At 35.1% G+C, this 23,203-nt stretch overlaps 1 protein-coding gene across 6 annotated transcripts in view; it reads right to left on the reverse strand.

The window, feature by feature from the left end:
• Window positions 1-23,203, reverse strand: part of PDS5B (PDS5 cohesin associated factor B) — a 191,778-nt gene that overhangs the window by 22,723 nt on the left and 145,852 nt on the right. For all 6 annotated transcript variants that reach the window (XM_060637388.3, XM_060637387.3, XM_060637389.3 and 3 more), the window contains exons 22-25: window positions 13,806-13,874; window positions 12,097-12,233; window positions 9,277-9,400; window positions 2,624-2,828 (exon numbers count right to left, since the gene is read on the reverse strand). In XM_060637388.3, the coding sequence (XP_060493371.1) occupies window positions 2,624-2,828; window positions 9,277-9,400; window positions 12,097-12,233; window positions 13,806-13,874 (535 nt within the window). The remainder of the gene's footprint in view (window positions 1-2,623; window positions 2,829-9,276; window positions 9,401-12,096; window positions 12,234-13,805; window positions 13,875-23,203) is intronic.

Genomic DNA, 23,203 nt, shown 5'->3' on the forward strand with positions numbered 1-23,203 from the left:
AATTACACCATAAAGACTTTATTCATTCATCCATCATGTCCAATATTGAAATGCCTACTAAATGCACCATATGCTGAGCCTACAAAGACAAATATTTTCATTTTCAAACACACATGGTAAAAAGTGACCCAAACAAACTATATCTAAGAAAAAGAAACATAAGATCTATTTTTCTTGTGATTATGAGCAACCTTATGTTTAACACTCCCTTATTAAGCTGAGCAAAAAAAAATAAAATAAAATAATGCATCTTTCAATGTTAATATGGCACAAAAAATAAGAAGGTTGATACTACTTGAGATTATTTGTAAAAAAAGAACAGATCTAAGGTAATGGACTTCAGAGTTTCTAGGACATTTGAAGTAACAAACTTTTAGTTTAAATTCAAATATTTTTATATTTTGACCTGAGATCAGCATATTGCACTAGAGGTCAGAATGGTAATCCTAACTAGTTTTACCAAACATTAGTCAAAAAGACCAGGAGTCATATACTGAACAATTCCTTTTATATTTCCTACTTTCAAAATAAAATTTTAATTTTTTTTTTAAGTTTATTTATTTTTGACAGAGACAGAGTGTGAGCATGAGCTGAGGAGAGGCAGAGAGAGAAGGAGACACAGAATCCATAGCAGGTTCCAGGCTCTGAGCTGTCAGCACAGAGCCCAACGCAGAGCTCGAACTCATGAACTGTGAGATCATGACCTGGGCTGAAGCTGGACGCTTAACTGACTGAGCCACCCAGGCGCCCCTCAAAATAAAATTTTAAATCAGATACTCAACTTGGCACACAATAAATACTACATGTGTCAATAAGACACCAAGTTTTATTTATTTCCTTATTGCTGAACTCTAAGAGAATAGTTGGAGTGTAATATTTATTTCAAGAAAATATAGAATACAGAAGAAAAAAGTAAGTTTCAAAACTCAGTGATATTCAAATTCAAATGTATCAAGTATTTATTCAATGCTTACTATTTTCTAGGCTTACTACTTTTATTGGGGCATATTAATTTTAAGTACAAAGATGAGTAAGACTAGATAAAGATCTCACAGGAAAGTGTAGAGACACAAACTATACTTCAATGTGAAAGGCGCCTTCAAGTAAGTATAGCTAACAAGTACCAAGTACTTCTTTGAACCACACATCATGCCAGGTGCTTTATACACATAACACTTAAATCCTCATGCTAACCATAAGAAATGAGTATAATTATACCAATTTTACAAATAAGGAGACTAGGGCTCAGATTGAGAAAGTAACCTGCCCCCAAACAACCAGTAAACAGAAGAGGGATTTGACTCCAGAGCTCTTATTCTCCAAGTTTGAGAAGGAAGAGAAAGAAAGAAGGCCCCAGTGATGCAGTAACACCAAAACTGTATTTTAAAGGATTCAAAAGGTGCAAACCACGCTCCTTAGTTTTCTTTATATTTGTCTAGAAGGGCAGGCGATTTCCAGATAGAGTTGACAACAAAGTTAAAAGATGGTTGCACAAATTTCAAATAATCCATAGTATAAGATACACAAAATTTATAGGTAGCTTGAAACTCAGGCTGAGAGTAAGGACCATGCTAATGAGTTTCAACTAGATCCTATCAGCAATGAAGAATCAACATGGATTTCAAGCAAGAAGTACCATGATCCAACCTGTTTTAGAATGGTATTCTTGATAATGGTGTGTGGCACAGCTGGAGATGGGTCAGAGGCAAGGAAACACAACAGGAAGATGTTTGGAGTGTATTCAATTACCCAAGTGAAATATACCAGAGCTAAGGAGCTAAGGAGAGAGACATTCAAGGTACCTAGAGGATTTGGTGACCAATAAGAGGAAAAAAGAAGGTACAAAAATAAAGGCCTGATTTTTGACTTGGGTAACTAGGTGGATTCTAATGCTGTTAAAAGAACTCAAGGGTGGCTTGAGCCTGGGTGGCTCAGTTGGTTGAGCCTCTGACTTCTGAGGGTCATGATCTCATGGTCCGTGGGTTCGAGCCCCATGTTGGGTTCTGTGCTGACAGCTCAGAGCCTGGAGCTTGCTTCAGATTCTGTGTCTCCCCCTCTTTCTGCCCCTCCCATGCTCATGCTCTGTCTCTCCATCAAAAATAAACAAACATTTAAAAATTTTTTTTAAAAATACAATGAAGAACTCAGACACAAAAACTAATAACATAAATGGGATAAAATGAGATTAAAAACAAGCATATAAGCACCGGATATTAACATCAACTACCAGTGAAAAACAATCAAAGATAAAAGACCTGTACTTTTTTAAATCTAAAAGACAGTACTTACACCACATGTGTGTTTGTGTGTGTGTGTGTGTGTGTGTGTGTGGCGCGCACGCGCATATTTCACTGTTTTATTAAAAGTATCTCCAATGTCATTGCTTATTTTCCTTGGCCATTCAGTCAGTTACATAAAGAAACATGGGCTGATATTTAAATACCTATGCATTTATATTTGTCAAATGAACTTTTTTAAAGGAAAACGGTTACTGAAAATTAGTAACAACTTTGTATTTAATGATGGCCAATTAGAGTATAATAAATAGCAGTAACATCACTTTGTGTTCAGTAAAACTGCAACTGGCCAGAATAGCATACTTGCCATTTTCACATATGCTTACCACTAACGGCTGCATGCTGCTTCAGATACTCGCGTCTCACATTTATATTTTTGACCAGACACTGCCTAGCATGAGCTCTTCTCTCTTTTACAGGATCTTTTGCACAAAGCGCACAGATTGCCATATACTCAAGTGGAAGCCGTAATCGGGAGAGGCCTTTGTGAAGTTTCTGAGCAAACACTTGTCTTACTTGATAGCATTCATCCTGTAAAGACAGAATTATTCCACAGATTATTCACATGGCAACAAAGAATAAGTAACAACCTCACATACAAAATTTGAAGGGTAAAGGAGAGCAAGTTTATGGACAACCACTGCTTCTGCTCACAAGACTGCGGGATTGTGACATGTTCATTTCAAGGCTGTAGTGTTCACAAGGTACCAAGTTACATGTGTTAGAAAATACTGAATATACTTTTAAAACAGATAAAGCTAGTACATATAAATCCATCCTAACTTAAGGTATTAAAAATAGTTTAAATACCATCTCCTATCTAGCTTTTGCACTTACTGAGCAAGATAAAACTGTCCAATTTATATATTTTAGCTTTAACAGTGAAAAAACTATTCAGATTAAAATGGACAACTCTGAAGGCAAGAGTTACTAGTCAATTTCAGAAACACCAAATTACTTTTAGTCCTATAAATGAACCGATTGTTCATTACCACTGTGCCTGCTTTCCTCATACTAACTCCCTCTACTAAACCACCCATCTCCACTCTTCTAGCTAACTCCTCCTCATCTCTAACAACAGCTCCTGTATCTTCCAGTCTTTATCAGGCATCCAGCTATCCTCTCTTAGCACTCTGTGAGTATCTCCGGCATAGCATTCACTATACAGTATTAAAATGATTGGTTTATATGTCTTACCCATCACGGCTCATTCCTTAAAGACAAGAACTATGCCTTTATTCACTTTTGAGCCTCTAAACCTAGCACAGTATCTGGCATATAGATTATCTATGGAATAAGCTATAGGACAAAGCTCAATATGACATTTGAGTCATATATGAAACGTATAAAGACCTTCATAATTACACCTTACCCTCCAACAATTAACACAAAGTGTGGTGTCTTTCATACTATTGCAATGTTATGCATACTATTTCTACTATCTATAATGTACATTTTGGTTTTTTTCAAAACCTAGGTCATAACATCCTGCTCTTATCTTTAAATCCTTATTTTGTGTACCTTCTCCCATTTAATTTAGACTTGTTTATCTCTTTTTTTTTTTTTTTAAGTTTATTTTGAGATAGAGAGAGCACAAATATGAGCAGAGGAGGGGCAGAAAGAGAAGGAGAGAGAGAATTCCAAGGAAGCTCCCCCACTGTCACTGGAGTCCGATGCGGGGCTCAATCCCATGAACCGTGAGATCATAACCTGAGCTGAAATCAAGAGTCCGACACTTAACCATTTGAGACACCCAGGTGCCCCCAAATATTTTTTTTTTTATTTTTTTTATTTTTGGGACAGAGAGAGACAGAGCATGAACAGGGGAGGGGCAGAGAGAGAGGGAGACACAGAATCGGAAACAGGCTCCAGGCTCCGAGCCATCAGCCCAGAGCCTGACGCAGGGCTCGAACTCACGGACCGCGAGATCGTAACCTGGCTGAAGTCGGACGCTTAACCGACTGCGCCACCCAGGCGCCCCCCAAATATCTATTTTTTAAGAAGTATTCTTGGGGCACCTGGGTGGCTTAGTCAGTTAAGGGTCCGACTCCTGGTTTCGATTTGGGTCATGGTCTCACAGGCCATGAGACTGAGCCCCATGTTGGGCTCTGCACTGACAGTGTGGAGCTGCTTGGGATTCTCTCTCTCTGCCCCCCCCCCCCCCACTCTCTTTCCCTCCCCTGCTCGCTCATGCACTCCTCTCTAAAATAAAATTTTAAAAAATAAGAAATTAAAGAGTATTCTAATTCCACAGAATTATTGTCAACCCTCACACCCAACAAAATAAAGTTGACATCAACTCATTCCTTCCTCAGTATTAAAACTCCCACAGGGTAGAGGAATCTTCATTATCTGATTATTCACCATGAAAATACCCAATTACAAACTGTGTAAGTCAAAATATCACAAATATATTCCCAGATGAACACACCATTCATTAAAAAATTAATCTCCAAACATCCCTTCCCCCTACTCAGATACATTCTCAACCAAGACCATGTTTTTGTTACTTTCTCACTAATCATTCAGGATCCAACAATATAAATTAATTACTGAATCATGGCAAAAGTAGTAGGATTCCCAAAATTTGTCATTAAAGTTAGAGAAGAACTGTTAAGTCATGTGCAAGGTAACTGTCACAGTTAATAATGAAAGAGGAGAAAACTAACAAGAATGATGACAAATAGGTACATCAAATAGAAAAGCATGTGAAGAAAAAACTTAAAATATGTCTTCCTAGGAACTGAGAAAGCCTCCAAATGTTTGTTTTTTGCAAAGATGATTATCCTTTTGACTATGTTACAAAAGTTAAATGTGAAGTATGGAATAGAGCAATACAATTTTTTTTGCAGGAAAAAAACATTCAAAAAAGCAAACATTTAATACTTTCACGGTTATGGTTCTAACCACTATTTGGTTCAATATAAGAAAAAAGAAGATGATATCTAATACTACAAAACATTTTCCTCAAAGTTCCAATTAAAGCTTTTATTCACTAACTGTGAAATTAATTTGTCTGCATCTTAAGTAAATTCACTTTTAGTGCCCTTTCCTAGTACAAATTATCCTCAGAACTACTGACAGTGTCTTGCAAATAGTTCGATTACTTTGTGTATCACATTGTGTTATCAACACTTCTTTATATTTTCTGTTCTAAGAGCTTTTGTTCTTAAGGGCAGTAGCTATGGCTTTGTATTTTACAGAACCTAGAACAACATACAGCAGATAGCAGTACAAAGTAAATTTTTCATGAATTGCATTCAAATTCTAAAATACTTAATTATTAAATAATATTAAGATTCATATTATTGAATTTCTATTTCCCCAGATTTACTTTCTATTCAAATATACAAGAACCTCTGAGATACCTTTTTTTTTTTAATATGAAATTGTCAAATTGGTTTCTGTACAACACCCAGTGCTCATCCCAACAGGTGCCCTCCTCAATGCCCATCACCCACTTTCCCCTCCCTCCCACCCCCCATCAACCCTCAGTTTATTCTCAGTTTTTAAGAGTCTCTTATGGTTTGGCTCCCTCCCTCTCTTTTTTTTTTTCCCCCCTCCCCTCCCCGATGGTCTTCTGTTAAGTTTCTCAGGATCCACATAAGAGTGAAAACATATGGTATCTGTCGTTCTCTGTATGACTTATTTCACTTGGCATAACACTCTCCAGTTCCATCCATGTTGCTACAAAAGGCCATATTTCATTCCTTCTCATTGCCAAGTAGTATTCCATTGTATATATAAACCACAATATTACCTTTAAAGAACTCAACTCGAGTAAGAGAAATAAAGCAGATGTATATAAAAATAAATAAAGCATGATGCATGTATGTATCAAAAGACTGAAGATAAAATCTGTGGGGAATAAAAATGAGACCAGCTGTAAGAATCTGAGCAAGTTTTGTGGAGAAGGTTGTGTTTAAGCCTTGATTTGCAAAAAGGGTCAGAGATGGACTTGTGGAAATGGGAGAAGAAAGCAAACTACAGGCACATAAAAGAAAAAAACTGTTCAGTTTCACTGAAATGAAGGTAGGTAAGGGTAGTGGGTTAAACAAGATTTTTTAAGTGTATATTTGGACCCACAATATTAGAAGGGTTTGAAGAGCCAAACTGTAAAATACATGCAATTTTTCTTTCTTTTCTTTCTTTCTTTTTTTTTTTCTTTTTTTTTTTTTTTACAAGTATAAGCCCCTAAATATTTTTGACTGGGAAAATAGTATGATTGAAACTGTGATAGGGAAATTTAAACCACAGCAGAAAAGTCTCCCAATAGTCCAGGTGAAAGCTAATGATGATTACAGTGGTAAGAATAGTTAAGAAGATATGAATGAAAAGATATGACACAGGACAGATTATCTGCACTTCTGTAACAAGGCACAAGGACAAGCAAATAGTCAAATATAAATCATGTTTTTCAATCTAAGAATACCATTCGGATTTATTTAATGCTTACTGAGGCTCTACATGTCAGTAAAGAATAGACTTCAGAAAGATTATGAATTCAGTCTTAACATTCACAGACCATAAGAGTTTGAAATTTCTGTTTAGCCTTATAAGTGGCACCAGACTGACCTGCAAAAATGTTAAATGTTGCTAGTACAGGGGTCACCTACGAAGAAAATAAGACAGCTAAAAAAGAATGTATAAGTGGAAAATTTGGTCATCAACAAATCCTTACAGAATGCATGCATTTAAAGGAAAACAGAACAAAAAAATGTAGTTAGAGAGGAACAACAAAAATTAGGAGATAGAAACCAGAGAGAATTTCAAGAATAAAGGTGCAGTGAGCTGTGTCAAATAATGCAGAAAGGACATGTATAATGAAGACTAACTAATATCACTGGATTCGAGGCCTTCAATAAAGCATTTTTGGAAAAACAAGAAAAGCAAATGCCAAAATGTGAGTAGTGAGGACTGAGAGATAAGTGGGTAAAAGAGACAAAGGTACAGATTACTCTTTGAGGTTTGGAGACTGAAAAAGAAGAGACAAGCACATGGTTTAGAAGCACAGCAGAAAGGTATTTTTCAGGAGAGTAACTGCGTATGTCCGTAAGTTGTGAGAATATGCTAATAACTAACTTTCAACCATTAACACATGTTCCACAGTCAACAGTATTCCAAAGCAATCTTAAAACTTAGGCAATCTGAACTTTCACCTTGGGAATTTGGTGACTGAGATAGTAATACATAACATATATTGTGCTAGAAAATCTCTAGAAGTATGGATGCTTTTCACACATAGTGAATATTTAACGATTTGTACATACTTTTTACACACAATAAGTTTCAAACAAAGCCCATTTCTCTCACGTATTTCCATACTTCTGTAACAGTTTCCACTTTAAAACTGGTAGCACCAATACTTTTAGAAATATCAGACCAAGAATGTGATAAATCAACCGACTGTATCACCAATCTAAAAAAAAAATTACAAAGGTTTTCTTCTAAGAAATTTAATATATATTTTTAAACAATTTTCACTTTCTTGCAAAATAAGATTATTTCTAAAATTTAATGAGAAAAACTAAACCAGGAAATTATGGATTCCTCGAAATCTCATTTTCAAATGGTTTAGTATAATATCTGAATTACAACACTAAAACTAAAACTAAAACAAAACAAAACAAAACAAAACAAAACAAGATTTGGAGATCTGGAATAGCTTTTTTAAAGACTAAAGTACCATATTCTGACAAAATGATTACAAAAAACAGGCAATTGCTTATGGCTAGGAGTTACACATAAGCACTAATTTAAAAATAAGCAGAGGGAAGGGTGGAAAGATTTTTCTTTCAAAATTACAATAATCCCTAAAATAAATGCCAAATTCTTATACATAAGACTACCTGGAAAAGAACAGGAAAATTAAGTGTAAAATGACCAAAAAAATGAATGAAAAGCTCATATTTAAATATCATATTTTCCATTATGGAAGTCCTTTTTAATTTCCTCAATGATGCTAAAAACTTCCAAAGTAACAGGATTCAAATACTATGTTACTCTAATATGAAATCTGTAAGACTAGAGAATGAATCCATTAGTATCGCTGTTAATAACTTCAAATTTTAACTGGCTGGAGAAATAAGAAATATTTATTAATCTGTATCATATCTTTATAAAACTGTAAATGTCTGTATTTTTTATTCCTTTTAAGACCTCAATATATTCAATCCTCATTATTTACACATTCCAAATCTGTGAATTCACCTACTCACTACAATTTATTTGTAACTCCAAAATCAATACTTAAAGTGAGTAAATCAATACAGTAGTGAGTAAATGAACAAGCAACAATCCGAATCATCTAACATACATCCCATCTGAATGAGGTTGAACAAAGCAAGGCCTGTTGTGTCAGCTCTTGTATTGCAAACAAGTGTCCTTTTGACAGTCTATTTAGTGCCACATTTTTTTCACATTTTTGTGCATTTGTTGGTGGTTTTGTTGTTTAAAAGAGCTCCCAAGCATAGTGCTGTTCAGTGTTCCTAAAAGCAAGAAGGTTGTGATATGCCATAGGGAGAATACATGTTAGCAAAGTTTTATTCAGGCAGGAGTTACAGCTCTGTTGGTCATGAGTTCAATGGTAGTGACACAACTATATATTAAATCATATGTCCTCAAATAGAAACACACACAAAACAAGGTTATGTACTGACAGACTGACAAAAATGCTGGGAACAGAGGCTTGGAGAAACCACCCCTGTATTTCCCTTAGAAGCAATGGATCAGTATTTGCTAATTTGGTGGTTGGGGTGACTCTGTAGAATAGAACTACTACAAATAACGAGAATCGAATGTATTATGTTAACAACCCAAAACTCAAACAACAGTTTTAGAACTCTGAAATGTTTCTCATGCATACATTTTCCAAAAGGAGACAATTCAACATTTTTATCTCTATATCATGGAGGACTTTTTTCTTCCTAAAAAGTCAAAGACCATATAAAGTTCTATTCTATATGGCCACCTTCCTTACATTGATAGCTAATGCGCAGAGCTGGTACTGTTCTAACGTGATGATTTCATGATAACAAGGTTCTTGTGCCAGCTTTACAATAGCACTTCCAGCTGCAAGCCTCAGACGTGACATATCCGGTTTACTAAAAAATAAATAAGAAAGAATTATAAATTAGATTTCTAAATGTCTGCATAAGAACATTCCTACTTGCTACATCAAATTTTTAAAAATTTCCTGTGGCCAAAAAAAGGGCAGAAGGCAATTCAGTGACACTGAACACTTATGTTTACTTAAGTTTGGAACATGGTGTCTAATACTCCAAAGTTCTTTTCCTGAACACAGTCTATACTGAAGTCATTTAATTCTACATAAAATAGCTTTAGCCAAGATTAAAGCTTAGAATATATCTGTATGTTTAGCTAAAGTCTTCTGGTATGGATTTTTTTTTGGTTATGTGTTTACTTATAGATTAGGCACAAAAATGTCCTAACTTGTGATTACAGTCAACTAAAACTAATGTGCTAAGTATAAAAGAAGAATGAAAGCAGGTGTAGCAGAAAACATCACAATTTTTAGAATTCAACTTTTCAAATATTACCAAGAAGCTCCTTTTAAATTTAAGAAAACTTCTGCTTAATGGGACACACCTCAAACATTAGCAAAATTTTTTTTTTCTTTTTTTTTTTTTTTTAAGATTTGAGAGAGAGAGAGAAAGAGTATGCAAGCAGGGGAGTGGGGGAGAGGGGGAGAAAGAGAATCTGAGACAGGCTCCACACTCAGTCCAGAGTCCTGACGCAGGGCTCGATCCCATGACCCCTGGATCATGATCCGAACCGAAATCAAGAGTTAGATGCTCAACTGACTGAGCAACCCAGGCACCCCTAAAACATTAGTAAATTCTTAAATAGTAAATACATCTAAACAATTCTTCCTAATATAGTGATATATCAGATGAATTACACAGTAAATCCTGATTTACTGTGATTATTTTCACTTCAAGAAGCCACCGAGCCATCATTTTAATAGCCTTAATGTATTTAAAAGACAAACTGACTCCCCATGTACTTTCACAGTAAAAGATTATTATTTAATATTCATAAAACAAGTATGTGTCTACCATATATACAGCGCTGAGAGTGACTTAAAAGACAAATTCTTGGTCTTCTACAATCTAATGACCTAATTGGCTTAAGACTCTCCTTTCTCTAAGGATTATGCAAAAATACTCACTGAATGCATGTCAACATTTATAAGGTTCTAAAGTTACATGTCCTAGAGGTGCTATTCAGTTAATCAACAGCAATATTCCAAGTAGCTATTATGAGGTAATTCACTCGACCACCACTAAAGGAAATTCTGTTTTTCTTCTGGAGTTTATTTAGTGCAAATAAAGACAAATAATTAAATTCAATATTTTACAACTAAGTTTTTGAAGACCAAATTTCTATATAAAGACTTGTTTTAAAAGTGAACCAATGTTACTCCTGAAATCATTGCTGCACTACATGCTAACTAATCTGGATGTAAATTAAAAAAAAAAAGTGAACCAACGCAATTCACATATATTTGCAGAATTAAAACACACATCTGATTTCATTAAAGAATAACATGAATAAAAACAGGTAAGATGAAATCTAAATATGCACATGAATAGTGACTATTATAATAGCTAGACAAGACATTATAATGTCTTATAATGATTATAATCATTATCTCTATTTTATTTATTTTTGAGAGCGTGCATGTACCCACACAAGTGGGGGAGGGGGAGAGGGGGAGAGAGAGAGGGGGAGAGGGGGAGAGGGGGGGAGAGAGAGAGAGAGAGAGAGAGAGTGAGAGAGAAGGAAGGGAGGGAGGGAGGGAGGGAGGGAGGGAGGGAGAGGGAGACACAGAATCCGAAGCAGGCTCCAGGCTCTGAGCTGTCAGCGCAGAGCCTGACACGGGGCTCGAACCACGAACGGTGAGATCATGACCTGAGCTGAAGTCGGACACTCAACCGACTGAGCCACCCAGGTGTCCCTATCTCTATTTTATAAATGAAGAAACAGACACACAAGGTAGTTAAAGTCATTTGCTGAAGGTCACCTAGCTAGTGAGTGGTGGTGCCAGGATTTGAATCCAGGCTCCAGGGTCCAATTTTTGAATCACTATATTCAACTACATATTTCAAACAAAACAAAGTGTGTGTGTTTATATAATTTAATTTAAATCAAGTACATTTTTAAGTTTGCATATATTTAGATTTATAGCTCTGGAAACAGATTCAATAACTTGTCTTCTACCCAGTGTGTTCTTTTTCCTTTAGACTTTAATAAGAATGGAAAACATCAATTACTGATTGGTACACTAGCGATTTCACATTTAGATATTCAAAAAAGTAAACATTTATTGTTTAAAATATTTACAATGTATAGCAATACCCTGCCCCAGACATATGACTGCCATTTTGAAATAACCACTGTATAAAAGCATATTATAATAAAAATATATGCACATCTCCATGGGGATACTAATTATTTTCTTAAAAAGAAAATGACCTTTAAACATTTACACACGGGGGCGCCTGGGTGGCTCAGTCAGTTAAGCGTCCGACCTCGGCTCAGGTCATGATCTTGCATTTCATGAATTCAAGCCCCGCATCGGGCTCTGCGCTGACAGCTCGGAGCCTGGAGCCTGGAGCCTGCTTCGGATTCTGTGTCTCCCCCTCTCTCTGCCCCTCCCCTGCTTGTGCTCTCTGTCTCTCAAACAATGAATAAATGTTAAAAAACAAATTTTTTTTAAACATTTACACATGATATTGAAATACTGCACAAGAATTTTGAAATGATAATTACATACCTAATTTTCCCCTGTTCTGTCAAGTCTCCATCACTATGCAATATTGTAGTTAGCAATCTTAAGGTAGAAGTTCCTGATTTACTGTGATTATTTTTCATTCCAAGGAGCCATCGAACCATCATTTTAATAGCCTGAATCTATTTAAAAGACAAATTGACAAATACAACACTGCTACATTAAAAGAAAAAATTCTGTATCAACCTTCAAAAAAATGAAATGGTTTCAATGGATGCTTTTTAAGAAAAGGAAAGGAAAAAAGAATCATTCTTTTCTGCATATATCAAGATAACTGAATGCCTTAAAGATGTTTTACCCTCCCACCCATGCAACTGACAAATGAATGATAGAACTAAAGACTAGTTCCTTTTGTTTAATGTTTCCCCATCATAAACTTTACTCCTTAGACCCCACGGTAAATCATGCTAACTTTCTTAGTCAGAAAAGTTAAGTTCCCAACTACAAATTATATTCCATCTTTTGTGCTACATTTTATAATTATGAAGTACTTAAGTACTTTAAAATATGTTACTGCCTTTAATGTTTCCAACAACCCTTTTTGAAGAGGTGCATATTACCTCATTTTCACTTATTATCTTAGTTTTTTACAGATCTATGGCTCAGGAGCTAAGTGGGTCTAGAACAATGGTATATGGCAGAAACTTTTCAGATCCCTCTCCTAGGGCATTTGTTAAGCATGAACTTAAGTGCAGGTCACCTGCCTTCTAGTCCAGTGCTGCCTGACTACACAAAACTGCTGCTTGAGACCAATGCTGAGAAAACAGGTTTATACTGGAACTAAGAGCACCAAGCATCATTCCACCAGCTGCAGAAACAGCATCAAAATCTGAAGCTGGAATAACGTGAGAAAATAGTTCCTAATATAAAATATAAACTAGTACACACATACACACACAACACGAACAGATTTATATGAAACTACAACTAGAAAAACAGTATCTAATATATTTTTTCCTGGCAGTGGAATGAGATGTGGTCTACATTACAGACTGTAGATCCTTTTAATAAATACTCTCTACACTAGTGATGAATAATCTTTTATGTATTACTCCTACTTCAAGGAACAATGGGTTGAATTGTTTTTTAAATCAAAATAAAAAGTTTTATCAAATATCATAGAAAAGGTGAACAGTCTTCTCCTGGATGACCATCTTTACTGAATAGGAGAATGTACATGAGAAAACCAGCATGGTCTTTTTTAAGCAGCAACATGGAGACAGTTTTAAACACTTTTTTTTTTCTTTTCACATTAGATTATGTGCAGTTGTCCACGAGGCCTCAGGTTTTCATTACTGCTCTTTACTCTCAAAGCAGATGGAGGGCGCCTGGGTGGCTCAGTCGGTTGAGCGTCCAGCTTCGGCTCGGGTCATGATCTCACAGCTCATGAGTTTGAGCCCCGCGTTGAGCTCTGCGCTGACAGCTCAGAGCCTGGACCCTGCTTCGGATTCTGTGTCTCCCTCTCTCTCTGCCCCTAACCCAGTCATATTCTGTATCTGTCTCTCTCAAAAATAAATAAACATAAAAAAAAAAAATTATTTTATAAAAGCAGATGGGATAATGTCATATAATAAATATAAACACTTGGATGATTTTAATAGCCATACCTTTATAACAGGAATTTTAATACCTATAATGATAATACAATCTAGTGAATATGTATTAAAATAAAAAGGTCTATGTATATCACTCACTTTGACCATTGTCTCAGGAGAAACTTCTTCATCTGGAACCCAAAGCTTAGTTGTCTTTTTTCCTGGGAGCTAAACAAAAATGAAGGACATTAAAACATAAATAAGAATTTTCATGTTTAATTAATACTTAGTGAATGAATGAAGTCTTTATCTTCTGCAGTGATAGTCATTATAGATGACTAACCTACCTCATCTATTTCTCAAAAAGGTTGACTTATCTTCACTAGCACCCACATATAGCACTTACACATCCATCAGCAGTTGATGCTTTATAAGTGTGAGGAACGACCAACTTTAACCACTTAAACATATGCTTCCTTACTTAGCCCTTTGAGACTAATGATTCAACTATTTAAGGCAGTTGGCACAGACTAGGATCAAACTCAACAGAGCCAAAAAGCAGTTCTTAAACAAGGGGTAAGATATATACAAAAAATTTTGAGAAGAAAAATTAGGAAGGCTTGCAGTTGACTCTAAGTAAGAAAAAAACATGCATTAATATCTTCCTACCTAAATCCCACCAAAATGGCAATAGATACACAGCAGGGCTGGGAACCAAAAAGGGCCAAGGAGAAGGCCAGAACCTTAGAAAATTAAAAAACAAAAAATATACAGTAAAAAAATGAACAGAGCTAGAAGGTTTCCGTCTCCATAAAAGCACAGAAGGAAATATCCTCCAAAAAAGTTTGGGTGTTTTTTTGTTTTGTTTTTGTTTTTTTAAGCACAATCACAGAACAATCCTGAGATGACAAAGCACAGGCGTTGCAATACGTGTGAATTTACAGTGGCAGCCAGGGAACTAAGGTAAGATGACAAGAGAGCTGAACCCAATCTTGGAATACTAGAGATCCAGTATGCTGCCAGATGACAGGAGTGATTTCCAGAGGCAGACTCAGAAACAGAACTCAAATGGCAGCTCAGGTAACTCTTGGGCAACAGGACAGGTGGTCCCAACATCCAGAAGGCAAACCTGTCAAACACATGCAGCTTTCGGCTCACTTCAGTTGAGAAATGCCTTCAAAGTATAAAGTGGAAATAATGAAAAAGCAATCACATTAGAAATGTTCTGATGAAATTTCTGAACTAAGAATATCAAAAAGATCCCAAAGATTCCATGGGGAAACCTTCCAAAAAACAAGTGAGAATCAGATCAAGTTGAGATTTCTCAGCTGCCGAGACTAGATGCCAAAAAACAATTTTCTGAATTTTCTGCAGCCAAGTGCCCTGAAACATAGGATACCAGTACTCAAGAATAAGGGAAAATATATTTTCAGCAAGCTAAGACACAGAGAAAGTTTCCAAGTTATACACCATTTTGAAAGAATTATTCAAATATATAATCTACTAAAATATTTAATTCATAAGAAAAAGTCAATCAGTATATATTACAAAATAGAAAAAGTTATAAATAAAACCAACAGACTCTCAGATGGTTCAAAATAATATAAATCCAAAACAGATGCAATAAAATCAATGACAGAGTAAATGTACAACTAACAAGATGAAAAAATGTATCAGTCAAGATCAACGGCATGAAATGGGATATGGATTTGATTGGGACACTGGTGTAAATAGGATACTGATGTGCTTTTTAAATCTTCTAACACAGCAAGATATAAAATTCATGAACATCTGTACAACTAGCAGAATATCAAAATAAATCAAAACAAAAATGATTTAAAAAAAAGAGTAAAAGATAGAAAATGTCATCACCACCGAAGACTTGACTATATCACTTTCAAAACCTGATATATGAAATGGAGATGAAAAATGGTAAGCAGAGGAAACACATATAGAAATATAAGGAAATTAGTAGAGCGATAAAATATTTAAGGATTAGAAATTTTCTCACTTCTAATAATCAAGACTGGCATTCTTCAGAAAAAATTAAAAATAAGGAGAAAAGAGTTTATTTAGCAAGAAAAATGAACAAAAGACTCAACCTATAAAATAATTCTCCAAATCAACCACGGATATAATACATAACTTAAAAAATCAAAGTACCTAACAAAGTTTTACAAGAAAATTTTTTAAATTTTATTTACAAAGAAAATTACAAAACTTTAAGGAAAGACACCCTGTAGATGAGCCAACAAAGCATCCGTAAAGAACAGAGGGTATAAACAATATAAGTGGTACAACGCAGAGGACTGGAAGAAGGAAAGAATACTCAATAATTTATGATGGGAAATTTGGTTGCCCTAATGGAAGAAAAAAGAAATGAAATCCTTAAAGTCACAGCATACAAACAAATGAATTAATTCCAGATGGATTAAATTTTTTTAATGTGAAAAGAAAACCTTAAAACTTTTAGAACATATGGGAGACTATTTTTGTAACACTAGAGTAGGGAAGGGTTTCTTAAAGATGTAAAAAGCACTAACTACAAAAGAAAGGAATAAATTTAGCTACATTAAAATTGATAATTTTTGTCCAAAAGACACCACACAAAGGGAGTAAAGACACACCATAAATGAGATTTTATGCATTTATTATCAAGATATTGCAACATATACCCAGAAAAGCATTAATGTGTGTTAAGATTACTTATAAAAGACAAAAAGCTCAGAAAAAAAGGCAAAAGACCTCAAAAGGAATTTCAGAAAGAGGCAACGTAAATAGTAACTAGACATAAAAACTTAATCAACAACCAGGGAAATGCAAATTAAGACCAGAATGAGTCTTAATGTATTTTCTAACTAATAAATGGGCAAAAGTGAAAAGATCTGACAATCCTGGGTATATATACTGCTAATAAAAAATAAGTTTTAACACTGATTTTGAAAAATAATTTGGGAATGAAAGTTAAATGTGTGTATACACTGTGATTCATCAATTTCACTTGTTTAACGATAACCTAGAGAAATTCTTGCTCATATGCAACAGGTGGCCTCTATAAGAACATTCATAGGGGCACTGTTTCAGAGAGGAAAGAAATGGAAATATTCCAAATGTCCACTAAGAGAATACATGTAAGTGATTTCACACACTGATATTATAATGCAGAGTAATGAATGAAGTACAGCCAGATATAATAACAAGGATTATATGAAGAAACAAATGTGTAATGACAAAAGCAAATCAGCCAAGAATATATATGGTATAACTCAAACATACGGATTGAGCCCCACGTTGGGCTCCATGCTGACAGTGTAGAGCCTGCCTGGGATTCTCTCTTTCCCTCTCTCTCTGCCTCTCCCAGGCTTGTGCATTGGCTCTCTCTCTCAAAATAAACTAACATTAAAAAAAAAAAAAAAAAGGAATAAGCAAAACTAAACAAGTATTTTAGAGATATACATGTGGTAAAGTGTTTTGTTTTAGTTGGGGAATAATAGATCCCAATTCAACACAGTGGTTACCTGGGACAGAGAAGACACAGAAGGAAAGGTCTGGAGAGTAATAAACCAGGAGCTAACAATACATAAGTGTTCACTGTATTATTATAAAACAAGTTACAGAAATGTTAAATATATACAGATCAAAAATAACATTAAAATAAGACAAATGAATGGGTTAAAAAAGGTGAAAGTTCTGTTTCTGACAAAAGCTGATTAGACTTTTTGAACCTATCTTCCTTGGAACAAACAGAAAGGTTAGATAACAGATCTTTTTTTTAAAAAAAATCAGTTTTAAGGTGATAAAAGAGCTACCAAAGCAGTGAAAATTTGAGGATAAAGTTTCAGAAGAAGAGAGAAATCAAGAGATTTGAGTCTGGCCCTAGGATTGCTTTTCTCATAAAAACTGATAACTGATTCTAAAAGGGAAAGAAACTGACAATTAAGCAATGTTTTCATCACTGTCACAGAGGTGGAAAGGAAAAAAACTGGAATTCTGGGCCCAATAAAGAACAGAGTCCCTATAAAACATGCTGGACATCTAGGTGGATCCCTAACAAATACACCCTACACCTAAAGGTGATCAGAAAAAGAATCAGCCTGTCAGAAACTGAAGTCTAGCTTCCAAACAGTGCATCCTTGACTGGACCAACGTGATCTGACAACAGCTCAACTACCTATCAGAAGGAAAAATAAATCCTCTTCAGAAGAATTACAAAATTATTCAGAGCCTCAAATTATCTGTAACATTTTTCACACACAAAATCTACCACTCAATCAAAAATAACGTGTACAGGGCACCTGGGTGGCTCAGTAGGTTGAGTGTCCAACTTTGGCTCAGGTCACGATCTCACAGTTTGGGAGTTTGAGCCTCACATCAGGCTCTCTGCTTTGGATCCTCTGTCCCCCTCTCTCTATGCCCCTCCCCACCTCTCAAAATACATATTTTAAAAAAATGTGTATAGGACAAGTTTTTACCAAAAAGAGAAAAAAAAAAAAAAACAGGTAAGACAAAAAGAGCCACAGGTGATGTAGAAATTAAGGCTGATGTCAACATTAACATAATTAAAGAAGTTCAATAATTAAATGACAAGATAGAGAATTCTGACAGGGAACTAAAAGCTATACTAAAAACTACAGGGGGGCACCTGGGTGGCTCAGTGGGTTAAGTGGCTGACTTCCGCTCAGGTCATGATCTCATGTCTCATGAGTTCGAGCCCTATGTTGGGCTCTGTGCTGACAGCTCAGAGTCTGGAGCCTGTTTCGGATTTGGTGTCTCTGTCTCTCTCTGACCCTGCCCCGCTTGTACTCTGTTTCCCAAAAATAAACATCTAAAAAAAAAAACTTAAAAAAATTTTTTTAAAGCTACAAATAAATTATAAAATTGAAATATAAAATAAATGCAATTAAGAATTCAGTGCATGGGCTTAACACAGATTAAACAAATCTGAAGAGCAGGTCAGAAGAAAACAAAACTGAAGCATCAACAGGGAGAAAAGTATATGAAGGTGTCAAAAAAACTATATCACAGTAAAATAAATTGTATGTTTACAGTGCATGATTAGAACTACAGTAAGAGAGGAAAGAGAATATGAAACAATTTTTTTAGAATTTATGCAAGACATCAAAGCTAAACATTCAAGAAGACCTACAAGCTCCAAATAAGATAAATATAAAGAAAAGCACATCCAGACACACCATAGTGAAACTGGAAACCAATGCAAAATAGAAAAAATTAAAAGCATTCAAAGCAAAAAGAAAATCTTCAAAGGAACAAGGCCATCAGCTGATTTCAAGAGAAAAGGTAAGAAAATGGAAGATGATGGTAAGGGGAGAAAACATACCTGTGTAGAATTCTAAACCTGGAGGAAATATCCTTTAAAAAAATCAAGGCAAAGAAAAGACATTTTCAGACAAATAAAACCCAAGAGACTGAATTCACAATAATCCACACTAAAAGAAATACTACTTTAATTCTTTAAGTAGGAAGAAAATCATCACATAAAAAGGAATGAAAAACAAGAAAACAGGAAAAATATGTTGTAAATCTAAATAAATATTAACTGTATAAAATCACAACAGTAATGGTCCTATGTGTACAAGAGCACAAAAAGCATCAGGCAATGAAGGGAATTAAAGTATGCTAAAGTTCTTAAGAATACTGAACCTATTGTCCTGAAAGTTTAAAACAGACTCATTAATACTGGCCTTCAGTGAGTCAAGGAAGAATGTTGTAATCTCTAGGGCAACTACTAAAAGAAGAGGAAAATGTAAAAAACAAGTCAGTAAAGGGGAAAACAGAATAAAAATATTTGATCAAAAACAAGGAAAGAAAGAAGAGTAAAATGAATACGGAAATGACAGAACAAACTTAAGATAAAAATTAGATGGCAAATTAACCCAAATCACTATTTACATTACATATAAACAGACTACTCTAAATAAAAGACGAACTTGAAAGAATATATGCCAGGACGAGATTCACTGTAGTGTCCTAGTTATGTCATTTAGATGAAGTTTTCAAGTCCTCTACTGATTACCAATAGTCCATCTTCCTCTCTAAGACTGAGAAGAAGATAAAAATGTCAACTATCACCACTTCTATTGTTTTGAAGGTCCTGGCCAAGGCATGAGGAAGAAAAATAAAGAGCATTAAGAATGGAAAAGAAAAAATTAAAGCTGTCTCGATGAACAAATGACATGACTGTGAAAAGAGAAAACCCCACAAATGCAAAAACTAACTGGTAGAATTACAAACTGCCTTTAACAAGACCCTAGGATAAAAGTCAATATAAAAGAGAAGAAACTTTACATCCATATCCCAATAATATACAGTTAGCAGGTAAATATTAAAAAGCATATTATCTACAATAGCATCAAATAACATAAAATGCCTAGGAACAAAGTTAAGAAAGATAAGACATCCACACAAAAATTTAAGAAACCTTATCCAGGGAAATTGAAGACTAAGACATATACCATCTTCGTGAAATAGAAAGCTCAGATTATAAATCCATGCTCACTGAATGAAAAGTGGTATTAAAATGATGATGAATAAAATTTATAACTCAACATAATACCTATCAAAATTCCAGCCAGTTAGGGTGAAGTATAGGGAGAACTGACAAGCTGATTCTAAAATTTAGATAGAAATGCAAAAGGCTAACAACAGCCAAAACAATCTTGAAAAAGCTACTGATGACAATAAGGAAGCAGCAGTAGTAGCAGTAGCAACAGCAGCAGTTGTCATTAAAGACATTTGGAGGACTTATGTTACTAGATATCAAAACTCATCAAAGCAATCTTGAGAAAGAACAACAAAACTGGAAGCACCATGCTCCTTGATTTCAAGCTATACTAAGCTATAGTAATCAAAACAGCATGGTACTGGCATGAAAACAAAGAGATCAACAGAAGAGAGAGCCCAGATGTAAACCTGTGTGTGTGTGTGTGTGTGTGTGTGTGTACACACACACACACACACACACACACACACACACACAATCTATGACACAGGACACAAGAATATACAACGGGAAAAGGACAGTCTCTTCAATAAAGAGTGTTGGGAAAACTGGACAGCTACATGCTATCTTATGCCACATATAAAAACAAATTCAAAAGGGAAAAAGTTTAAATAAAAGACCTGAAATCATAAAACTCCTAGAAAACACAGGCAGTAAGCTCTTTGACATTTGTCTCAGCAGTAACTTTTTGCAAGAGTCTCCCCAGGCAAGGGGAACAAACACTAAAATAAACAAACGGGACTATACCAAACTAAGTATCTTTTGCACAAAAAAAGAAATTGCCAACAAAAAGAAAAGGCAACCTACTGAATGGGAGAAGATACTTGCAAATCATACATCAGATAAGGGGCTAATATCCAAAATATATAAAGAATTTACACAACTTAGTATCAAAAACACAACCCAATTAAATAATGGGCAGAGGACTTGAATAGATAATATCTCCAAAGAAAACATACAGAGGGCACATGAGAAGATGCTCAGTGTCCCTAATCATCAACGAAATGCAAATCAAAACCAGAATGAGATATAACCTCGCACTTATCAGACTGGCTAATATCAAAGATACATGGAATAGACTGATAGCTGACAAAGGAAGGGGTAGGTGGGCAAAATGGCTGAATGGGGTCAAAGGCACAAACTTACAGTTATAAAATAAATAAGTCATGGAACGTGATGTACAGCCTGGTAACTACAGTTAGTAATGCCATATAGTGTATATTTGATAAGCTGCCAAGATCTTAAAAGTTCCCACAGGGTGGGAAAAATGTAACTGTGTGGGATGGATATTAACTAGGCTTTTTGTGGTGATCATTTCAAAGTATATAAAATACTGAATCATTACACTGCACACATCTAAATAATATGTTACATATCAATTATATCTCAATTAAAAAATTAAAGGACAACTTAAAAGACAACCTACAGAATGGGAGAAAATATTTGCAAACCATGGATCTGACAAGAGAATTGTGTCTAGAAAGTATAAAGAACTTTCACTACTCAACAAAGAGCCCTAAAAAAATGGGCAAAAGACACATACAGTCTTTGCTCCAAAAGATACACAAATGGCTAATAAGTACGTCAAAAGATGCTCAATATCATTAGAGAAATGCAAATCAAAACCACAGTGAGATGCCACTTCACACCCGTTAGGATGGCTATAATCAAATTAACAGAAAACAGGAAGTTGGCGAGGATGTGGAGAAAACTGGAAGTTTCATACACTGCTGGCGGGAAGGTAAATTGGTGTAGCCTCTGTGGAAAATAGTTTGTCAGTTTCTCAAAAAGCTAAACACTGGGGCACCTAGGTGGCTCAGGCAATTGAGAGCCCAACTCTTTATTTCAGCTCAGGTCATGATCTCAGGGTTATAGGATTGAGCCTGGTGTCAGGCTCTGCACTGAGCATGGGCCTGCCAAAGATTCTCATTTTCTCTTTCTCTCTTCCCCCTTTGCCTCTCTCCCCATCTTGAGCACTCTCTAAAATAAATAAAAAAGTTAAACACAGAATCACCATATAATCTAGCAAAGGTATATACCTAGGAATATACCCAAAGAACTAAACACAGGTACTCAAACAAATACCCAGCCATAAAATTCATAGCAGCACTTTTCACAATATTCAAAAGGTGGGAATAACCCAAATGTCCATCACTGAATAAATGGATAAACAAATTGTGATAAATACATACAGCAGAATATTATTCAGCCATAAAATGGAATGAAGTACTGATGTATGCTACAACATGAACCTGAAAAAGATTATGCTAAGTGACAGAAGAAAAACACAAGAAGTCACATATTGCAGGATTCCATTTATAGGAAATATTCACAACAGTTAAATCCATTAAGACAGACCGGAGACTGGTGGTTGCCCAGGGCTGGGGAAATGTGGTGTGACTGCTTAATGAAAATGATCTGGAACTAGACAGAAGTGGCGGTCACACAAAATTGTCAATGTACTAAATAAAATGTGACTGAATTGAATACTTTAAAACAGCTAATTTTACATTATGTGAATTTCATCTCAATTTTTTTTTTAAATGCAGCAAGGAAGACAGTCTTTTCAATAAATGTGAGTTGAGTCAGATGGAAATAAAGAAAATGAATCTTGATAGTAATCATATACCATATATAAAAATCAATCCCAAGTAGACTTCAGAGTGTAATGTGTAAGTTAAATAAATAAAGCTTCTAGAGCAACACTGTCTAACAGAACTTTGAGATGGCAGAAATGTTCTGGGCTGTTCAACACTAGCAGTATGTGGCTAGTGAGCACTTGAAATGTGTGACTAGATTTACAATTATATTTAGTTTAAACTTAAACTTATATAGCTACATGTGGCTAGAAGCTTGTATATTACCATTGTTCTAGAAGATAATACAGGGAATATGTTCACAACCTTGGAGTAGACAAAAAAGACAAGGTAAGTACTAAAAAGAAAATAATAAAATGAGTTCTGTTAAAATTAAGAACTTCTGCTCATCAAAAAACACCATTAAGAGAGTGAAAGGCATGTTACAAAGTGGGAAAAGA

This window comes from Panthera onca, chromosome A1, assembly GCF_046562875.1.
Source record: "Panthera onca isolate mPanOnc1 chromosome A1, mPanOnc1 haplotype 2, whole genome shotgun sequence".
In the NCBI taxonomy this organism is placed as follows: Eukaryota; Metazoa; Chordata; class Mammalia; order Carnivora; family Felidae; genus Panthera; species Panthera onca.